We start from the raw sequence: 18,533 nt of genomic DNA on the forward strand, positions 1-18,533 counted from the left end.
TTACTAGGTGACAAACCAAAAAAGTTTATTGTGCAAGAAATGACTTATGGCTTAAGTCCACTTACTTCCCTGTCCCTTGTCCTAGTAGCTTTCAATCTCTCTCCTCTCACCTCTTGCCTCTCAATAAATAATTATGTCCTTCTTCCTTTTGGACACACATTTTTATGAGAAGGTAAGGAATTGGAGGATATAAGAGTTGGTATTTCCAGTATTTCATCCTTCATATCTGATATTTCCATTTTATCATGGCTTTTTAGCAACTCTGACATTCAGATTTGCTTTAGAGCTTCTTTGGCAAAGGGTGACATCTTGTTCCAGAAAATACCTGTAATGTCAGTCTTTGACTTCTGAGCAGAGAGCCTACAAATGTTGTATACCATCCTCCTTAAAAGACACTGTAACTGAAATCTTGACCTTATTGAAGTCTTCAAGATTTTTGTGCTCTGGATTTTACCAGTTGGTAAATCAGTCATGTCTGGTCTCTGAAGGATCACAGAATAGCCTGAGTTGGAAGGGAGCCACAAGGATCGTAGCGTCCAACACCTGGCAACACCTTGCACAAGACATCCCCAAGGGTCACACCATGTGCCTTAAAACATTGTTCAAACACTTCTTGAACTCTGTCAGACTTGGTGCTGTGACCACTTCCCTGGGGAGCCTGTTCAGTGCCCAACCACCCTCTGGGTGAAGAAGGTTGTCCTAATCTCTAATCTAAAACTCCACTGACACAACTTCAGGCCATTCCCTTGAGTCCTGTCACTACTCCTTTCATTTCTGCAGTACCACCCATAAGTGCAGGGAGTACAAACCTGAACAGGTAAAGAGAGTTCTCAGCTGTACTTTGGAAATGGAGACTGGAACTATAGCTTTTTGGAGAGATAAGAAATCATCAATCAGCTATCCTGTGGTTGTTTGGGTAGTTTTCTAAGATTTAGTCAGATTAAACAAATCATTATAGGTAGGCTCTTACAGTTTGTCACCAAAATTCCTTGCAAAACTTGTTCTCAAGCCACTTCTGTATTCAGTTCCTTTCAAAACTTTCTCATTTTCATGAAAAATATTTTGGCTGTGACATTAAGGGGGTCTGATATTTAGGTTCTTGCTGCATTAGAATCTCAGTATAGAGAGGTCTCCTGAGCTCCCCTGAGGTAAACCAGTTGTGAACAGCTTAGTCCAAAGTAACACCGAGGAAACACATGGATTTTCACACATATATTGTCACTTCTGAATAGTGGCACAGAAGCTAGTTAGGCAGTTGTGTGATTGTCCCAAAGTGAAGCAGCTGTCTTGGCTCTAATCTTGCCCTTCTATTCTTCCAATGAGGCTTTTTGATTAACTTTTTATTCTTAGGATAGCAATTTGTATCAAGGATCTAATTAGAACTTTATGTAACACAGGCAAAGCCCTCCTTTTGCAAGTCTGTCTCACCTCAGTCCTGCTAATCTTGCAGCTTTCAGTATGGAGCATTCTGAAATATCTGATATTTCAAGCTATCTCCTCTGGTTGAAAACAATCTCAGCTATTGAGAGTCGGGAACAGGGTTCATTTGATTCTTTAGTCCCGGTAAGGAAAACTGTAACATATCTCTAAAATAAGGCATGTTTTTATATTTAAATTCTGAAGATCAGGCTTCTTTGGGGGGGGGGGGGGGGGGGGGGGGGGGCAGGGGGGAATGAATTGAACTGAACTCTGTTGAGCTGAATGAACTCAGATCTCTGACCATAGCTCTTCTGCTTCTTTTTGATGAAAAGATGAGTAGTAAAAACTGTCTTTTATAAAAACTGGTGATTTTTCTGGGGAGAGAATGCATAGTTCTATATACCTGGAATTAAAATATATTCACTTTTATCATTACTTTAATGATCAAGAAAAAAAAAGCTATATTACCTATAATTCTTACTTCCTGAAAAGCATGTAATTGAGATATGGTTTTAAATTATGATAATTATTAATAAATATTAATAAATGTAAGTTGAGCATGTGGATATTACTGCATATCACCAGATAGCACACAGTAATGTTGTGTGTTGTGTATAAAAGAAATGATTTGTTCTATGTTTACATCAATAAGTGTTGCTACTTCTAATTTCAAGTATTTTGAAGAAGCTGTTTATTTATATTCATGTCATGTGCACTGGAAGTATTTTAATAGCAGATGGCTTTTGGTGACTGGGTTAAGTAAGCCAGGTACAATGCACTGGAAAGGAAAGAAGATGGCATCTTTCTTTCTTCTGTGTATCTTAATTTCATGTGAAATATAAATTTAATGGGGTATTTTAAAATGAAAATATGCTAATATTGTGCAGAAGAGACACACATCAGAATTGTTAAGTATATGATCAGCAACCTGAAGAATTATTCAGTTCCAGCTGTGTCCGATCAGTATTGAGCTAAGTGAGCAAAAGGCTCTTGAATAACAGATGGACTGATGGCAAAAAAAAAATCTTGAACCCCTGTTTGTATAGGAGTAGAGCACTTATAATTGAAGAAGACATTTCAAAATGTGTCACAAAGCATATAGTAGCATGCGAAGGACTGACTTTAACTTTGGAGTCTCTTGCTTTCTCCTTGTTACAGCTGCCCTAAAAAACCTTGTGCCTCCCACAGATTCTGTGTTCTTCTTGCTGTAATATTTTCTATGTCATTTTTCTCCTGTTCCTCTGAAGCACACGATGTTCCCATTTCTTGTCCTACCAGCCAAACATTTATTTAGTATCAGGGTCAGGTCTGCAGTGGGGTTTTTATATGTTAGTGCTCAGAATTGGTGCACCTGCCTGTGAGGTTGCTTAGCTTTTGGAAAGGACCATCACATTAGGTGTTAATTTTTCCCAGACGTCCCATGGCGAAAGTCAGGATTTACAACAGGCTGAGAATGGTAAATGTGATATTTCTGGCAGGCATCATAATTTACTGGATGAGGGGATGTGTTTAATTTGAAGGGTGGGATTGGTGCCTAAAAGGTAGGGTAGGAGGAGACTGGATCTATCCAAATGGTTCGGGGGAAAAGGCTGCCTCTTGGGATAGATGTTGAATTGTTTTCAAGGTTGAAATGCTGTTGTAGAGGCACAAGAGAAATTTGAGTTCCTGAAGCTGAATATTTTTAGGACTGTGCTCTTTGATTCCTGTATTCTACCTCCCTCCTGCTTTAAGCAGACAGCTCTGTTTGTGTTACTAAATGCTATACTTAGTCCTTTTCCAGGTGTTCTCTCCTAGTGCCTGATGCATAGTGTATAAATTTTGGTTTCCTTTGCCAGGAAATGTTTTTTTAATCCCTTCTAAAAGTAATCAAAGCTTATTTCTGAAAGCCATCTCTTGGAGCTTTTCCATTTAAAAAAAGAGAATTAAACTACCATCATATCAGAGACAGATATCCAGGAGATGATTTTTATTGTTACTCTTTTTTTGCTATTATTACTGGAGGGAGAGGCTGCCTTGACCCTCTGAACCATTTAATGTTCCAGTGATTTGGGGGGTGCTGTTCAGTGCATGAAGGGTGGATGTGACATTTGAAGTTCCCCTAATTGGTTTGCAAACCCATCTTCTCAATATTGGTTCAGATCAGTTCTGACAGTTTTTAGATTTTATGTCTTTGATTTTTATGTGTATTGTTTGATACAGTGAAAGGTGGATGTTGTCTTTGTGTACAAGGAAAGTTGTTCCATTTTGTGGGATAAGTGGCTTTTAATATATACATTAACACAGTAAATTCAGACATTGAGAACTTTCCTAGTTCCTTTCCAGGTCACTACTAATAATGGATACAAAGAGCAGCATCCTAAATGTTAACATTCCACAAAGGAAAGATTATATCTTGAAATCAGTAACTAAAAGATGTCCTATAACCCAGGAATGGTAATGTTTCACTTGTATTACTTTTTGTGCTTGTGTCATGAGAAAAAAGGGCCATGTTACTTGCTGATAGATAAGTCACTGGTCCTACCTATTTTAATTCAGTTTAAGATTTTTTTTTTATTATTTAGTATTTCTGCCTCCAATTCTAGCCAAAACAGTGCTTTGAGAAGTGACAGAATGCTAAAATGTAAAGATGGGGAAAGACCTTATAGGTCGCCATCTCCCATCTGTCAGAAGGTCAGTACTGCCTGCAGCACTCATTTTAGTGCTACCCTAAGTTTGTACAAAGGAGTTTTGGGTAACAAAGCTTCAACCTCTCCACTATACTATGGATTGTTAAATTTGTCACATAGCTGTAGCTGTGGATAAAATCTACTTGACTGCCCTTGGCATGAAACTGAAAAATATTCCCATGGTAAAAATAGAAAAATATTGATTGAAAAATGGGCAAGTATAATTTTCCTGATATTAACTGCTTTTCAGCATCATTATTAATCAAAGAATTATTTTTTTTAATATTTCTTACTTTAGCTTTTAGTCCACTATGATGTTTATTTTTTTAGTCCTATTTGCACCCATAAAAGGTCCTATCCATCGATTTGCACCCACAATCTATTTTTTTCAAGTTATCAAGGGAAAAGCATCCTTGTGCATTTCTCAAGGGAAATTGCCTTCTTTTTTTTCCAGGCCTATAGTTTTAAGTAAGGTGTATTTTTAAGGTTCTGTGCAACTTCTTTGAAGGAATTTTTGGTTGTTTCAGAACTCTCCAGTCATTTCCGTTGTGTTTCAGATGGCCATTTATAATGGCCCTTGGCACTTTGCTGTCTTAAGGAATGACATATCATAGAGCTCATTTTGTGGCACCGTTACTCCTCAAGTCCAGTCCCTTTACATTGTTTCATTTTTGTCCAAACCTATGATGCTGTGTTGCATTGATTTTTGTGTTTTGAAATATTTTGCTTAATGCTATTTCTAAGAATTGAGAGGTCAACAGCAATGCATTTTAATAGAGTATGTGAGGAGAAGTAGGTGTAGCTTTCTTTCTCCATGGAAAGTGCCTCTTTATAGAGGATCTGTAAAGGTATAACTATATATATTTAATCAGTTGCTGGTTGATGTGTTTCTATTTTTACATGACAACTTTTCTTGTGGCCATGGTACTGCTTCTACTTTCCCTTTGTTGAGAGACCTTATTGTGACCTTGCAGTACTTGGAGGGCATCTAGGTGAAAGATGGGAACAGACTTTTTAACAGGACATGCTGTGACAGGATAAGGGCTGATGGTGTTAAATTGATGATTGATTTAGATTAGATTAGATATAAGGAGGAGGGGTTCCACAGTGATGGTGCTAAAATGCCATCATAGGTGCTCAGAGAGTTCGTGAATGTCCTATTCCTGAAGATATTCAAGGTCAGGTTGGATGGGGCTCTGAATAACTTGATCTAGTTGAAGAGGACCCTGCTTATCACAGGGGCTTCAGACTGGATGAGCTTCAAAGGTCCTTTCCAACTCAAACCATTCAATGATTTTATGACTTTTTTCCTACTCTGAAACATTCATCTTATAGAAGGGCAGTTTTCTTAGCTTGTGCTTATTGTCATACAGAGCCACAAGTCAGGTGCTCCCTTCAGAGCCCAGCTCGAGTGAGTTCACATCTGCACAGGATACACTGTGTACTCAATTTTCTTTCATAACCAAAGACTTTGCTCTTTTTTTTTCCTCCTGCTGGTCCAGTCTCACCTCCAATGCTCAATTTGGAGATTTTTCAGAAAAGAGAATGACTAAATAAAAGGTGCTGAACAAATATCTGTTTTACAGTGAAATTTTGGAGTAATTGGTGTTTTGAAGGCAAAGCAGATTTGACTTAGTGAATTTAACTTTCTTGCCGGTTTACATAAACATTTAATAATTAAGTTGGATATTGAGAAACAAAGATGACAGACTCACGCTAAAGGAAAACACCTCATTTTGAGGTTCATCTTCACTCCTGACACCTCCCTTCCTCTAGCCATCACTTCAGGTCCCACTCAGTGCCTTTAGGGAGACGAGTGACTTGGGGTCCCTCACACATGGGGCTGCAGCTGGGGTCAGAACATGCTTGGTTCTCTTTGATGATCCTTTTCCCTCACCTTTTCTTCCTTATTACTTGTTTCTCCTGTCCTGGTGTGAACACTGGCTGGAAACATCTGTGTCCAGCATAGGGCAGCCCTGGCTTCTCCTCACAGAAGCCTCCCTTGCAGCTGACTGCTCCCTTGCTGTTTCCATCCAGTAGGGAGCAGAAGGCAAGCAGAAGGGACACAAGATTGATGCTTCAGTAGGACACTCTCCTTAAACAAGACACTTGAATGAGCAGAGTGAGGAATAACAAAGTGTAAAGTCTAGAAATCAGACTGATATGAATTTTCTGTGCAAGGTTTTTAAGCTATGAGGGAAATTGGTCCTAAAAACCAAAAAGAAAATTGCATTTGCATATTTCCACTCTATCCTACATCAAGATTGCGTCATTCAACAGAGACCATCCTCTTTAATCCCTAACAGCCTGATGGCATTACAAAGGTTCACAAGGACAGCCCTGGCTAAGCTCGGCAGCTTGTCATGTTCCTGCTGGGTGCTACAACCTGTAAAATTATGGAAAATCTGGCAGTTCTGGCACATGCTGTCCTGCAAGTCACCCACAGATCACTCAGGTTCTCAGGCAGAAGGACATCAGTAAGAAAATAGATTTAAATGCGGCTGGCAAAGGCCTATAGTAAAGTACCAAATTGTTGTTATTTATGTAACAAAACATCTCTGTTGAGAAATGCATTTTATGCCACGCAAAGCTAAACCATGTTAAAGGGCTGATTTTCTCTGAGCCCTGGATGGCTGCACTTCACACATGGGTGTTTATCTTTTAAACTGACATACTGTGTGTGCAGTGGTCCTACAGCGAGTTAGGGCTTGAAACAACCTGTCGGGCGAGTGATATATTTGGAATTATTTAGTTAATTTTGTTCATCACTTAGAGATTCTAGGACATAAAGGGGAACTCTGGGACATCAATTAAAACTTTTCCAGAGGACGTTAGGGTAGAAGTTTACTTCCACTGACATAAAAATCAAAACATTTTTTGTTCTGTTCCAGCACAGACCAACTTGAATTTGCAGTTTATTGCAGATATTCAAAATCAAGTTTGTTTCTTTAAGTTCTTCCTAAATACTTAAATGTATATACATAAAGTAAAAGCATTTGGCAAAATAGCTTTTCCTCTAGACATACTTAGCCAGGATCAGGGAATTAGTTTGATGCATTATATGGACCACAGTAATGCCCAGCTCTCCTCATGGTCACTTCAGTGCCAAAACAAGATCGTTGGTGATTTTGCTATTTGTGCTATTAGAACCTTTCCAAAATTCTAGAACTTTTGTGTTTCTTGTTATTTTCTCTCCGTGGAGAGTTTTAACTGTGACACCAGTAAGCCTTGGTGACTTCTGCCCTTGCTAAGCAGAGATGAGCACTCTTTCTGGGCTCCTGTTTACAGTGCTGAATGTAACAGATCAACCTGAAAACAGGTGTTTCATTCTTTAAGATTTATGTTATGTGATTTATCTTAAACTGAATTTTGTTAAAGTAATTCCCTTATTTCACATTTAGGTTTGCATTCTCTTTTTTTTTTTTTTTCTCTCTCATCATCTGCCTTATAATTTTCTTTCTATTTGTTTCTGTGTTTTTGAGGAGGGTTTTTATCATCCCATGCAGGAATGTTACACTTAAATTTCAGGTAATTCATGATATAAAGAGGTAACAGAATAAGACACTGGATAACTTCTTTGTAAGCTTCGCGTGTCATGATTTTAAAAATAAAAAGCATATGGTGGGTAAGGCAGCCTTGACTTTTGAAAGAAAGGAGGAAAAGCCAAATATGGGAAGATACCATAATTAGGTTGTAAGTGCAGTCCAGATGCAGCCCCTCCATTGTTTGTATTGGGATCACACATGCATTTGTTTTTCATCTGGCCCTGGTCAGCCTTTGGAGAAAGTGTTGCAGTATTTGTAGATGTGGCACTTAGGGATTTGGTTTAGTGGTGGGCTTGGCAGTGCTGGGTTAGCATTTGGACTCTATGACCTTAGAACTCTTTTCCAACATAAATGATTCTAGGATTCCACAAAAGAAATAGCTGCAATTTTGCTTTGATTTACTTTTTCTCTCTCTGGAAGGAGTTCTGTGTTTGTGCACACTGAGGCTGGGGGGAAAAAAAAAATAAGCACACGGCTAGGTCAAGGAGGATGCTTAAAATCTGGATGTGTGCTTTTCCTCTGGTCTATTTTGAGTCTGTGTGTATTCATGTGTATTTGCACGGGATCACAGAATATCCTGAGCTGGAAGGTACTCACAAGGATCACAGAGTCCAACTCCTGGCCCTGCAGAGGGCCATCCCCAAGAGCCACACCATGTGCCTGAGAGCATTGTCCAAATGCTCCTTGAACTCTGCCAGGCTTGGTGCTGTGACCACTTCCCTGGGGAGCCTGTTCCAGTGGCCAGAGAGCTTTTCCCACTGATATTTCTAAGTCCTTCATCAGATCTTACATTGGGGATATATCTGTTATATAGTGGATATATTGACAGATAAATCTGTCAGATATATAACAGATATCAATATATCTGTTATATTGATCATTGCTATTTCAACCTGCTAAAAGGTAAGATCATTACAGGGGCAACTTCAAAACTGTAAAATAGGTGCTTCCTTGTAATTCCCTCTGATAGCCTCTGAATCCACACAGAAATGTTAGATTTTCCTAGTGTGTGGGTTTTGGGTTGTGTTTTAATAATGCTAGTTAATACCATTTTAAATAGGAAATTATTCCTACAGATTAAGTAAAAACAATGTAAAACTCCAAGTCTGCAAATAAGGCCATCTCCTTTGAAAAGTGCAATTTACATTTAAACTAAATGGCTTTCTATGAGATTGCATTGTATGCAAAGGGGAGTGGTCTTGAGGATTTCTTGAGGCGTTTTTCTTCTTTTATGGCAGCTGCAGCCTGCAAGCAATGCTTTTTTTTGACTTCTGTTTTATGTCTCAGTGCTGCAAAGTCATTCTTTAGATGTTCAAAGAGGTTCTCTTTTATATTTTCTGATTAATAGCAATGAAATTATTTTTAATCTTTCTTAGTCTTTCAGTTTGTAATTCAGTGGTAAATATGACAAAAGGTGCTGTGCGATCTGTGGTCTTGAGGCCTCATAGTATTCCAGAGAATTACTGTTTTGACATCTAAATTGGCATTTAATCTTTCCCGCCATTGTGTGTAAATATAAATCTATTCCTTGCAATTGTGAAACTCATGAAAACAGGAATTTTAACTAATTCAGTATTACTTTCTTAAGGCTTTAAACAGTCTTACACTGTATATCTAAGAAATGCAACATGCCCTATTCACGTACAAATATAGGGACTGCTCTACTTTGTATTATTAAGACACAAAATGCTGACATTTTGAACTAATACAAAACTGCAAATGTATGTTCCAGAGAGTGTTTCAGAGTTTAGGTCTGACTGCCTGGAAAAATGAGCCTTTAACTCTGATATACAGTCCAGAGTTTGTTGCCTTCACAAGATGGCAATAAGCCACGGACAACTCAACTTACTTCTAAAATGGTAATACATGCACTCTTACTCTCAATTTCACCACCTCCTTATTTTGAGTTTAATCAAATGTAATAATGTAAATAATGATGATTCCTTAACAAGAAAAGCAATAGAGAGTTCTAACAGCCTCAAGCTGCACAAGAGGAGGTTCAGATTGGATATTAAGAAAAAAGTCTTTGCTGAAAGTGTGAACAAGTCTTGGATCAGGCCGCCCAGGGAAGTGGTGGTTCCAGGAACTACCGTACCTGGAAATGTTCAGAAACCAGTTGGGTGGATTGCTTAGGGACATGATTTAGGGGTGGGACCTGGCAGTGCTGTACTATTGCTTGGACTTGATCCTAAAGGTCATTACCAGCCATTATTGATTCCATGAAATTAAAATTGCAGCTAGGAATAAGCATAGGTGGGCAGTTTGAAAATTATGTACTTGTTTGTGTTTTCTTGTTAAGACATAATGTGCTGTGCTTATGATTTATAAGGTAGTGGCCACATAACTATGGTTGTCATTTTGTGGTCTGGAGTTGAATAGAGTCCTGCATAGTAGGAACAGTTAAAACAAGGGCTTACAAATGCTGGAGATAGCAGCCCAGTATGATATGGATAGTCTCTAAAACTGTGAGTAGTATGATTAAAGCCAGTAAACCAGGATAATGCTGGCATTCATGGTAGAGGGAAAGTTCACCTTGTCTGAGAGATGTGAGTCATGTCATACACTTGTAGAGAATTTTGTAGCAGAGTAATTGCTTATGAACTTGACCATGTGCCTTTTTGTTCAGTTTCGACTGGTTTTAAGTGCTTTTACTCCATCTTGCTTCTAAGTTGTGCTTTTGGCAGAAAAGCAACTAGACTGTCTGATGTGCTGCAAGGAGAACAATCTTGTATATATTTGTGGAAGCAAAGTGTGTTATGCTCAAGTCCTTTAAGAAGAAGAATAAAAAATATCTTCCATTTTTATTTTTCCCCCAAAGCTATTCAAGTTTTGTCTTAGCTCTGCCAATCTGTCACTGCAGCTGTCAGTGTGATGCCTTTTTTCAAAGCACAGAGATGGCTCAGCTGAAAGCAGTGCTTCCAGTCAAGGGTAGGAGAAAGGTTCATGCAGGGAGCAGGAGATGTAAGTACAATGTCAGCTTAGCATCATATTTAATGTATAGGTAGGGATTGGGATGGAGAGAGAAGTGAGTAAGGAATGGGGAAAACAGGATTAGTCAATTCACTGCACTCAGTAATATTCACACTTCTGTTGATTGGTTTGGTTTTATTTTGCATATGGGAAAAGCTGGCAAAGTGTAACTTACTTGGTAAAATGTAATTCAGTGTCTTGGTCAGGACTGTGGAGGAGGTCAGAGCACAGTGTTTGGAATAATTGTCTTCCAGAAAGCTATTTCTTCTCACCCAGTCTCAAGCTCAGATAAAGACTATATACATCTGTATGGGCATACAGATTGAGAGGTAAGAGGCAGTGCTGTCTCAAAGACACTCTAGTCGGAGGTTCTCAAGAGAATCTAGACATGTTTGTGCCTGCCTTTATCAATTTATGCACAGTTGGTAGTACTGTTGATGAATCCTGGCTCATAGATTTGTCAATCTCCATTAGAAGTACAGAGATACCCAAGCTGCTTCTTTGAGAATTTGGTGAACCAGTGTGGCATGTTTTCAAGTCAGCATAGACACAGTTCATTCTGGAGAGTAAAACCTTTGACTCCTGTTGATAGTGTTGTTATCCCTTCACTAATTTTGCTGTGGTTGCAAGGACTGTTGATGCTGTTGTGTACTCCATGGCTAGCACTATATTTAGGGCTCTCTCCAGTGATTGCAAACTGTTTTCTCAACTTCACATGATTGAAGTCTTGTACTTTAAAGCGTGAGCTACAAACAGGGCCCAGCTAATGAAATAATCTCAATTTCCTGCACTTTAATGCAATTTTGCAGCTCAGGAGGTTAGTGTTCTTCAAATTAGTATGTATCAGAGAGAAGGGAGCAAAATGTTTGTATTAAATCATATTTCTTATTAATAAACAAAAAAACCAAAAAACAAAACAAACACCCCCCCAAAAACCCAAAAAGCCAATCTTAAATGACAAGTTGTAATAAGAAGCACTGTCATCCCCTTCCCCCCCAACACAGAGACTGACATGCACAGATATGAACAGGAGGAACAGAGAAGGCGAATGCACTGTTGATATTAGTTGTGTTTATAGTCACTGTATCCATCTGAAACTATTGTGCTGTCCTTTTTTCATGTCCATCTGTGTGAACAGGATAAATTTCTGCCCCAGTTGCAGAAAATCATCTGATAGTTTAGTTTAGTTTTTCCAATAAGTAAAGAATACATTAAGCACAGTGTTGAAATGAGCCCTGAGTGATACTGGCTTGAAAACTTAATTCTTTACAGGTTGTGTTAGTAGGGGCAGTCAGGAAAGGATCACATCATTCACAGGAGCAGCTTTAAATGCTCAGACTTTTGCTGTGGAAGCAATGATGGGCCAAGTGATAACCCAGGGATCAAGATTAGTTAGGAAGCTAAGAAATGGAAGCACTGTGGTGAGTGTCCATCATCTGTGCCTCCAGAACAATTTGTCAAGGCTCACAAAGGACAGAGGGAGGTGATTAAAGAGGGAGGTCAATTTACAAATGTTTACAAATGTTTAGATTTTACCTTGCCACCCTAATATCAAGTTGCACGTGAGTCAGCCATTGCAGCAGTGAGGGGGAATGGCAAACTGGGCTGCACTACCAGCCTGGCAGCAGGGGAGTGAGGGACATCTCATCCATCCCCTGTCAGACTGCACCAGGAGTACTCTGTCCAGTCCCAAATGTTCCCACATATGTTTCTGATTTCTTTAGATTTACTTCAGGAAGATCTAATACAAATAAAAAGCTTTGTTCTTCAATATGTTAAAGAGATTTGGGCAAATGCTTTGGAAAATGACTCCTGAAAGATTTTTGTTAATTTAGTAGATACCATTTTTTAAACTCATCGGTGGAAAAATGCTCTTATTCTGAAAATAGCAAACTTTTCTCCTTTTTTTTTTGTGGTTGGTAGTAGACCAACACAGTAGGTAAAAATAAAAAGGACATAAAATCAATACTGAAAAAAATTCCCAAGCTTATTCTTCCTCTAGCAAAGGTTGTATCTTTTAAGTGTATTGAGCTAAATATTAGTGTAAGTAAAGACTAGGATTCTAGAAAGGAAATAATTTGTTTTGCCTTCAATCATAACTCAGCTATAGGCACATTCCATATGCCTAAAGCTAAAAATATTATAATCATATGGCCTTCAGCTTTTACCTATCACTTAATTGTGTCCAGTGTTTTGGGACACAATGAGAGTAACAGGGTATGGGCATATAATATCTTTTGAGATATTAACCATTTTAATATCAAATAATACCTTGCCATGACATCTGGTCCCTACAATGAAATGCAGGCACACCAAAGTTTATGCATTTATTCTTAATTCATGGCTTACACTGTTGTATAGAAATTATGGCATTTAATCAGCAGTAGCCTTTGTCCAGTAACAAAATTTCTTTGTACACAGAATTATCCTTGAATGACTGCAAAAAAAACTGGAAAGAAAAAATTGAGTTAGTCTCATGTTATTTGAATTACTGCACTAGTGTCACATTCTTAATTTGGGTTGTTAGGTTTTGAAATCCCACTGTTAATATTTGACGGCAGAAATAGTATCAGTGTTTTCAGCAGTGCCATGTTCATGGCTACCATGCACAGAGAGACCCTGCAGTCTGTGCAAGTTTACAGTGCAGACAGTCATTCAGTGACAAATACACAGCGTAGGTGAATAGAACTAGTGAGCCACTGTGCTAAGCATTAGTACTTTCATCAGCCCAGTACAGTGCCTGAAGAGTCTTTGCTGCCCAACTAGGCACCAAAGGCTGAGAAAAGGTGCCTTCCATCACTTTTTGTACTACACTGACCACATGTTGATCCTTCTGAGTCCTTGTGTTATTAACAATCCAATCTCCACAGATCTGCCTCAGTTTTGCATTTTACTGATGGTGCTTCCCTCTAGCTTATGTGTTCTCACAACTTTCTGGTTTTCTCCAGAGTCCGAGTCAAGTTCATGTAGCTGGGTCATATCAGAGCTTGGCATTGGGTCAGCACCACTGAATCCCAGAATGGGAAGAGCAAGAGGTTCAGGTGGTTGGAAGCTAGTCTGGATATGAACTTTGCCAAGAAATTAAAGATCAGGTTGGGCAGCTTTGCAGATGCACAAGTCTTTTTAAACTGGTCTGTATTTCAATCTGAACCTCAGCTGAGTGTATATGAACCATGACAATTATATATGTTTGACATAAATATCATAATATATGTGCTTATACCTATACAATACTGCTAAGTAGTGTAAACATTAAATGTTTATCCTCTGTAAAGATCAGTTAATGATCTTGGTTCAAACACAAAAGGTAGATTTCTCAGGTAGGGAAGCTGATGCCCTCAACGTCAACATCCCCTAATTGAAAGTTTAATTCATCAGGTTTCTTAGAGTTCAACTAAAAAATGAACAACTGGATGATACATGAAAAAGAAAGGCCACAGTGAGCTGTGGTTTGGAGGCTGAGAATCTATTTCCTCCATCCTTGATTGAGCAGTAGCCACAGTTATGTACTGTTGTATGATTTGAATTCAATGGGAAAACAGGCTTTTAGACTTTTAACTTAATTTATCAGCATGGGTATTTCAATATTCAGGTCTTTAAACTTATTTTCTCTTTTTTTATTTCTTTTTTCTCTTTCAGGCAAGCCCTGCCCCTATAATTGTCAACACAGACACCTTGGACACAATCCCTTATGTAAGTATTAAGGGGTTTTTTTTTTTAATAAATATGTAGAGTTGTTTTATTTTCACATAGGAATTCTGTTTGGTATTGCATAGAAGTTATCTTATAAATAAATCATGCAATTAATAAGTTCTTTTACAGTTGCACAGTAAATAATTTTCCAGGAATAGTAATTGGGAATGACAATTGCATTCAGGTGAGCCATAGCATATTATATATGCACAATTTGTAGTTTGTTTGCTATAACTAACCTTTCTTTGAAGAAAGAAAAGTGATTTCATTAAGGCTGTCATCCTTACTTGTGACCTGAGTATTTCCTTTTAGGAAATACTTTAATACTTTAATGGAAAGATACCCGGATGCACAGCGTATATTAAAATGCTGCAATATCCCTTCATTTGTCTGTCTATCCTTCTTTTTGTAGATGGAAATTGCTCATGATAAATAACAACTCAAACTAATTGACTAAATATTTTCCTTTTAATGTCTCTTCTTTTTTATGACTTCTAGGAAACAGCTTATCCTGAAATAAATGTGTGTTTTTATTAGATTTTTCAAAGTCTTCTTTTCCTACTAGCATTTGATATTACTGTCATTTAGACTGTAAGATCAACTATAGTTGAAGATAAAGGACATAGAGAAACACAAAGCAAACACATCACAAAGACAGTAACAGGCTTAGATGATTGGGGGAACGAAAAACAAGTAGCACAAAGCTAGCCAGCCAGCATCTAATCTTTCTCCTTACATCATCTTAGTTATTTTTTTGAAGCTCCTAATTAATGTCTCTCATCTGTCGTGTTTTGTCCACATCTGTTTCTTATGATTCCAATGTATAAGCCTAATTGTTTGTATACACACCAATCATGTTGCTGGGTTCTGTCTTTAAGAAGACTGTTGATGAGGAAGTTTAATAAGGGTTGTCCTGGCCAGTTTGTTACTGTCAATTCATGAAACTTAGAAATTATGGTGCAGAACACAGGTAAAGATCACAGCCAAGAGAAATTTAGAAGAATGACAGTGCTCTAAAGCAGAAGAGAATTAAGTGCCTTGACGGGAATATGAACTATTGTGAGGTGTGAAAAAGTTAAACAGAATTTCTCTGATCATTTGCATACAGCTTTTTAAAAAGGCTTCCTATGATTTCTGTCTCAATTTTCCATCCTAACATCAAAACCATCTGCTATGGTCTCACTTTCAATAGGTCTGTCTGGCTTTTCTCCTGTATTTTGATGAGACATTTTGCATTTACTGTTCTGTAGCCTTCCAAAAGGGACACTGTGAGCCCCAGTTCTCATTTTCAGCACTGGACCTGTGCCCAGGATCCTCTGCAGCTACGGTGTTAGAATTCCTAAATACAGATGCAATTACACTAGTGACAAGATGTTCAATCAATGTGATTTATTGCCTCAACACATCCTATTAATACTTACACACTTTTATGCCACTTTTATACTAGAGTTCCTTTATCTTAAATAATAAAGAACAAATGACCAAATGCATTCAAAAGAAATGTTGACAGTAGGCTGAGAAGTGCCTGTGGGTTGTTTCAGTCTCCAGTACATGATGTGAACTGGATAAATAAACAGAAGATACTTACTGTAGAAATAGACAACTCTGAATTAGTCACCTTGCTCTTCCCAGACTGGGAAGAGTTATTTCTCTTCAACAGATATCGCAACACAGCAGCACCACCACAGAGGGACTTACTTAGACACTAGACACTAAGAAACACTTCACCTTGACCTGTCTGCTGAGCCCAGACCAACATAGTGCCCCAAAGAACTTGGAATTTCCTGCTTTACAAATAGGCATTTCCTTCTGCTCAGGATTTGCATGCTTGAACATTCTCTAAAATGAGACACAAAAACCAGCCATGATCAAATGACCTCTTCCTCCAAACTAATATTTGAGATAGTGGGCTGGGAGACCTGTGTTTTCTTTCTTGCTCTCTGGAGTAATGCAGTTTAATTTAGTTTGGTTTCATTTTATATTTCCTCTGCAAGGGAGATGCTGTAGTCAGTGTGCCAGATCCATGTTTGCTTCTGTGTGCATTCCCTCCTGGTCCAGGGATCCTTCCCAATACATATTTAGTGGCAGGATATGGTGGATTGACTCTGGCCAATAGCCAAACACTCTTCTCACTCCTCTCTGCTGTGGGTCAGGAAGCAAATAGGAGATATAAAAGCAGAGTTGTATATGAAGATAATGAGTTAAATAGGAAGAGCAAATGCTGCATGTGCAGGTAAAGCAAAATAAGAAAATCATTCAGTGCTTCCCATCAGAGGGCAGATGTTCATCCTTTCTTGGAAAGCAAGGCTTTATCATGTGTAGCAGTTATTTGAGAAGAGAAGTATCACAACCATGAATGTTCTTTCTTGCTTAGGCTTTCCCTGAGCTTTTATTGCAGAGCACCATGTGATATGGAATATTCCATTGGTTATGTAGGGTCATCTCTCCTGGCCAGGTCCCCTCCAAACCCTGTACCCACCCCCAGCCAATTTGCTACTGGGACAGGAAGGGTAAAATTGAAAGAAGAAAAAGCCTTGATGCTGTGCAAGCTCTCTTCAGCAATAACCAGGATGCTGATGTATTATCCACGTTGTTTCAGCCACATATTGAATTAATGCTCCATGTAGGCTACTATGGAAATAAACCCCACCCCAGCAAAACCCAGTACAGTCTATAGTATTGTGGGAGTCCTGAAATACAGCCTATAACATCATGGGGTGTTAGGGGAGTTTTGTCTCTTTTAAATATTTGGAAGTAGAGAGAAAAAATCTTTGAAACTGGATGGCTTAAGTGTATGATAGTGCAGCCATCATCATATCATTTATTTTACAGGAAATATGATTTAGCAGATATGCCCTAAAATACTTTTTCTGTGTGAGGTCAGTTCAGAGAGATAACAAAAAGCTAGATTTAATTATGATTTTGAAACTTGAACATGTGTCAAGCAGCTGCATTTTCAGCACTATTAAGACTTCCAGACATGCCTGGGGGAAGACTGTAAGTGCCTAGGAACATTTTTGGTGAATGTTTAAGAATCCTTAGACTTAACTAGCTAGGTATTTGCACTTCTGAAAGGCACTACTGATTTTTAGTTGCCATAAAATAAACATCTAGCACTCTGATAAAAAAAATTGTGGATTAAAGAATCCAAGTTAAATGATGATATTTTCTGTCCAAAGCTAAATGCAGCCTTGATGTAAGATGCTTACCCTCTCCCAGAACTGTAGAGTGTTGAAAACACCCAGAAGTTCTGTTCCTTGGGGCTGTATGATCTTAGATTGCTGCTATTCATCCCTGGGTTTCAGCTTCCATTGCCAAAATACACTTGGAGTCTAGGAAGACTGGATGGAAAGAAGAATTTTTTTCAGATCCTACTAACTGGGTCATGTTTCCAATGTTCACATTCTTCTTTTTTCATACTCTGTCTTTCTCTAGTCTTAGATGGTTGTCCCTGAATTCCTTGATTGAGTTTGCCTTCCACAAATCTGAGCACCATTTCTGAATCAGCTTGTTGAATAGAATTAAATGGCAAGGGAATACATAAGCAAATAATATGTCTCAAAAAAAATGACATATTAGTTTTTGATTTCTGTTGGGATTTTCTAAGATACTTTTCATGACAGCTAGTTAATGCTGTCCACTCACCTGTTTGCAAAAAAAGTGCTGCTTCAAAAAACAAAAAATAATTTCTTTTATTAGTTTTTTTTTTCTTAAAAAACAGTAGTTTTCATTCTATTTACCATAACAAAGTTAAGTAATCCATTTTATACCATGTAGAAATTATTTCCAAAATTAAGCACTGGAATAAGTGTGGATTTTCAAATTTTGGTGAATCAAAATGGTATTTTTCTGTAATACTAGCCACAGCTGATAACCTGATAGATCCCTAAATAAGGTCAGGCTATTTTTAGTGTTGTTACATGCCAGATGGAGATTTCTCATGATTTTGCTGGGCTGTTGGCATAACCTGTGTCATTGTTTCATTTTATGGGATGTACCCTCAATGCATTTCCAATTCATGATCAGCTCTGCTCATTATCTGCCCTCTTCCTCCAAAAAATTCCTGAGTGTTTTTGGGAGAGGCTCCTCACAGTGATGGTCAGCATTCACAAAGCATGTTCACTCACATGCCATTTTTGCACTGGTCCACCTGAAAGAAATTTCTATTTGCAATTGGTATACAGCTGGTAAACAGAGTGATTTGTCTCACTAACCCTCTAATGATTTAAAATCACATAAT

The 18,533-nt window shown here is 38.2% G+C and overlaps 1 protein-coding gene across 8 annotated transcripts in view; it reads left to right on the forward strand.

The window, feature by feature from the left end:
- DLG2 (discs large MAGUK scaffold protein 2) overlaps positions 1-18,533 on the forward strand; it is a 966,698-nt gene that overhangs the window by 563,152 nt on the left and 385,013 nt on the right. For all 8 annotated transcript variants that reach the window (XM_062487504.1, XM_062487509.1, XM_062487512.1 and 5 more), the window contains one exon: positions 14,240-14,293. In XM_062487504.1, coding sequence (XP_062343488.1) covers positions 14,240-14,293 — 54 coding nt within the window. The remainder of the gene's footprint in view (positions 1-14,239; positions 14,294-18,533) is intronic.

The sequence above is a fragment of the Cinclus cinclus genome, chromosome 2 (assembly GCF_963662255.1).
Source record: "Cinclus cinclus chromosome 2, bCinCin1.1, whole genome shotgun sequence".
Classification (NCBI taxonomy): domain Eukaryota; kingdom Metazoa; phylum Chordata; class Aves; order Passeriformes; family Cinclidae; genus Cinclus; species Cinclus cinclus.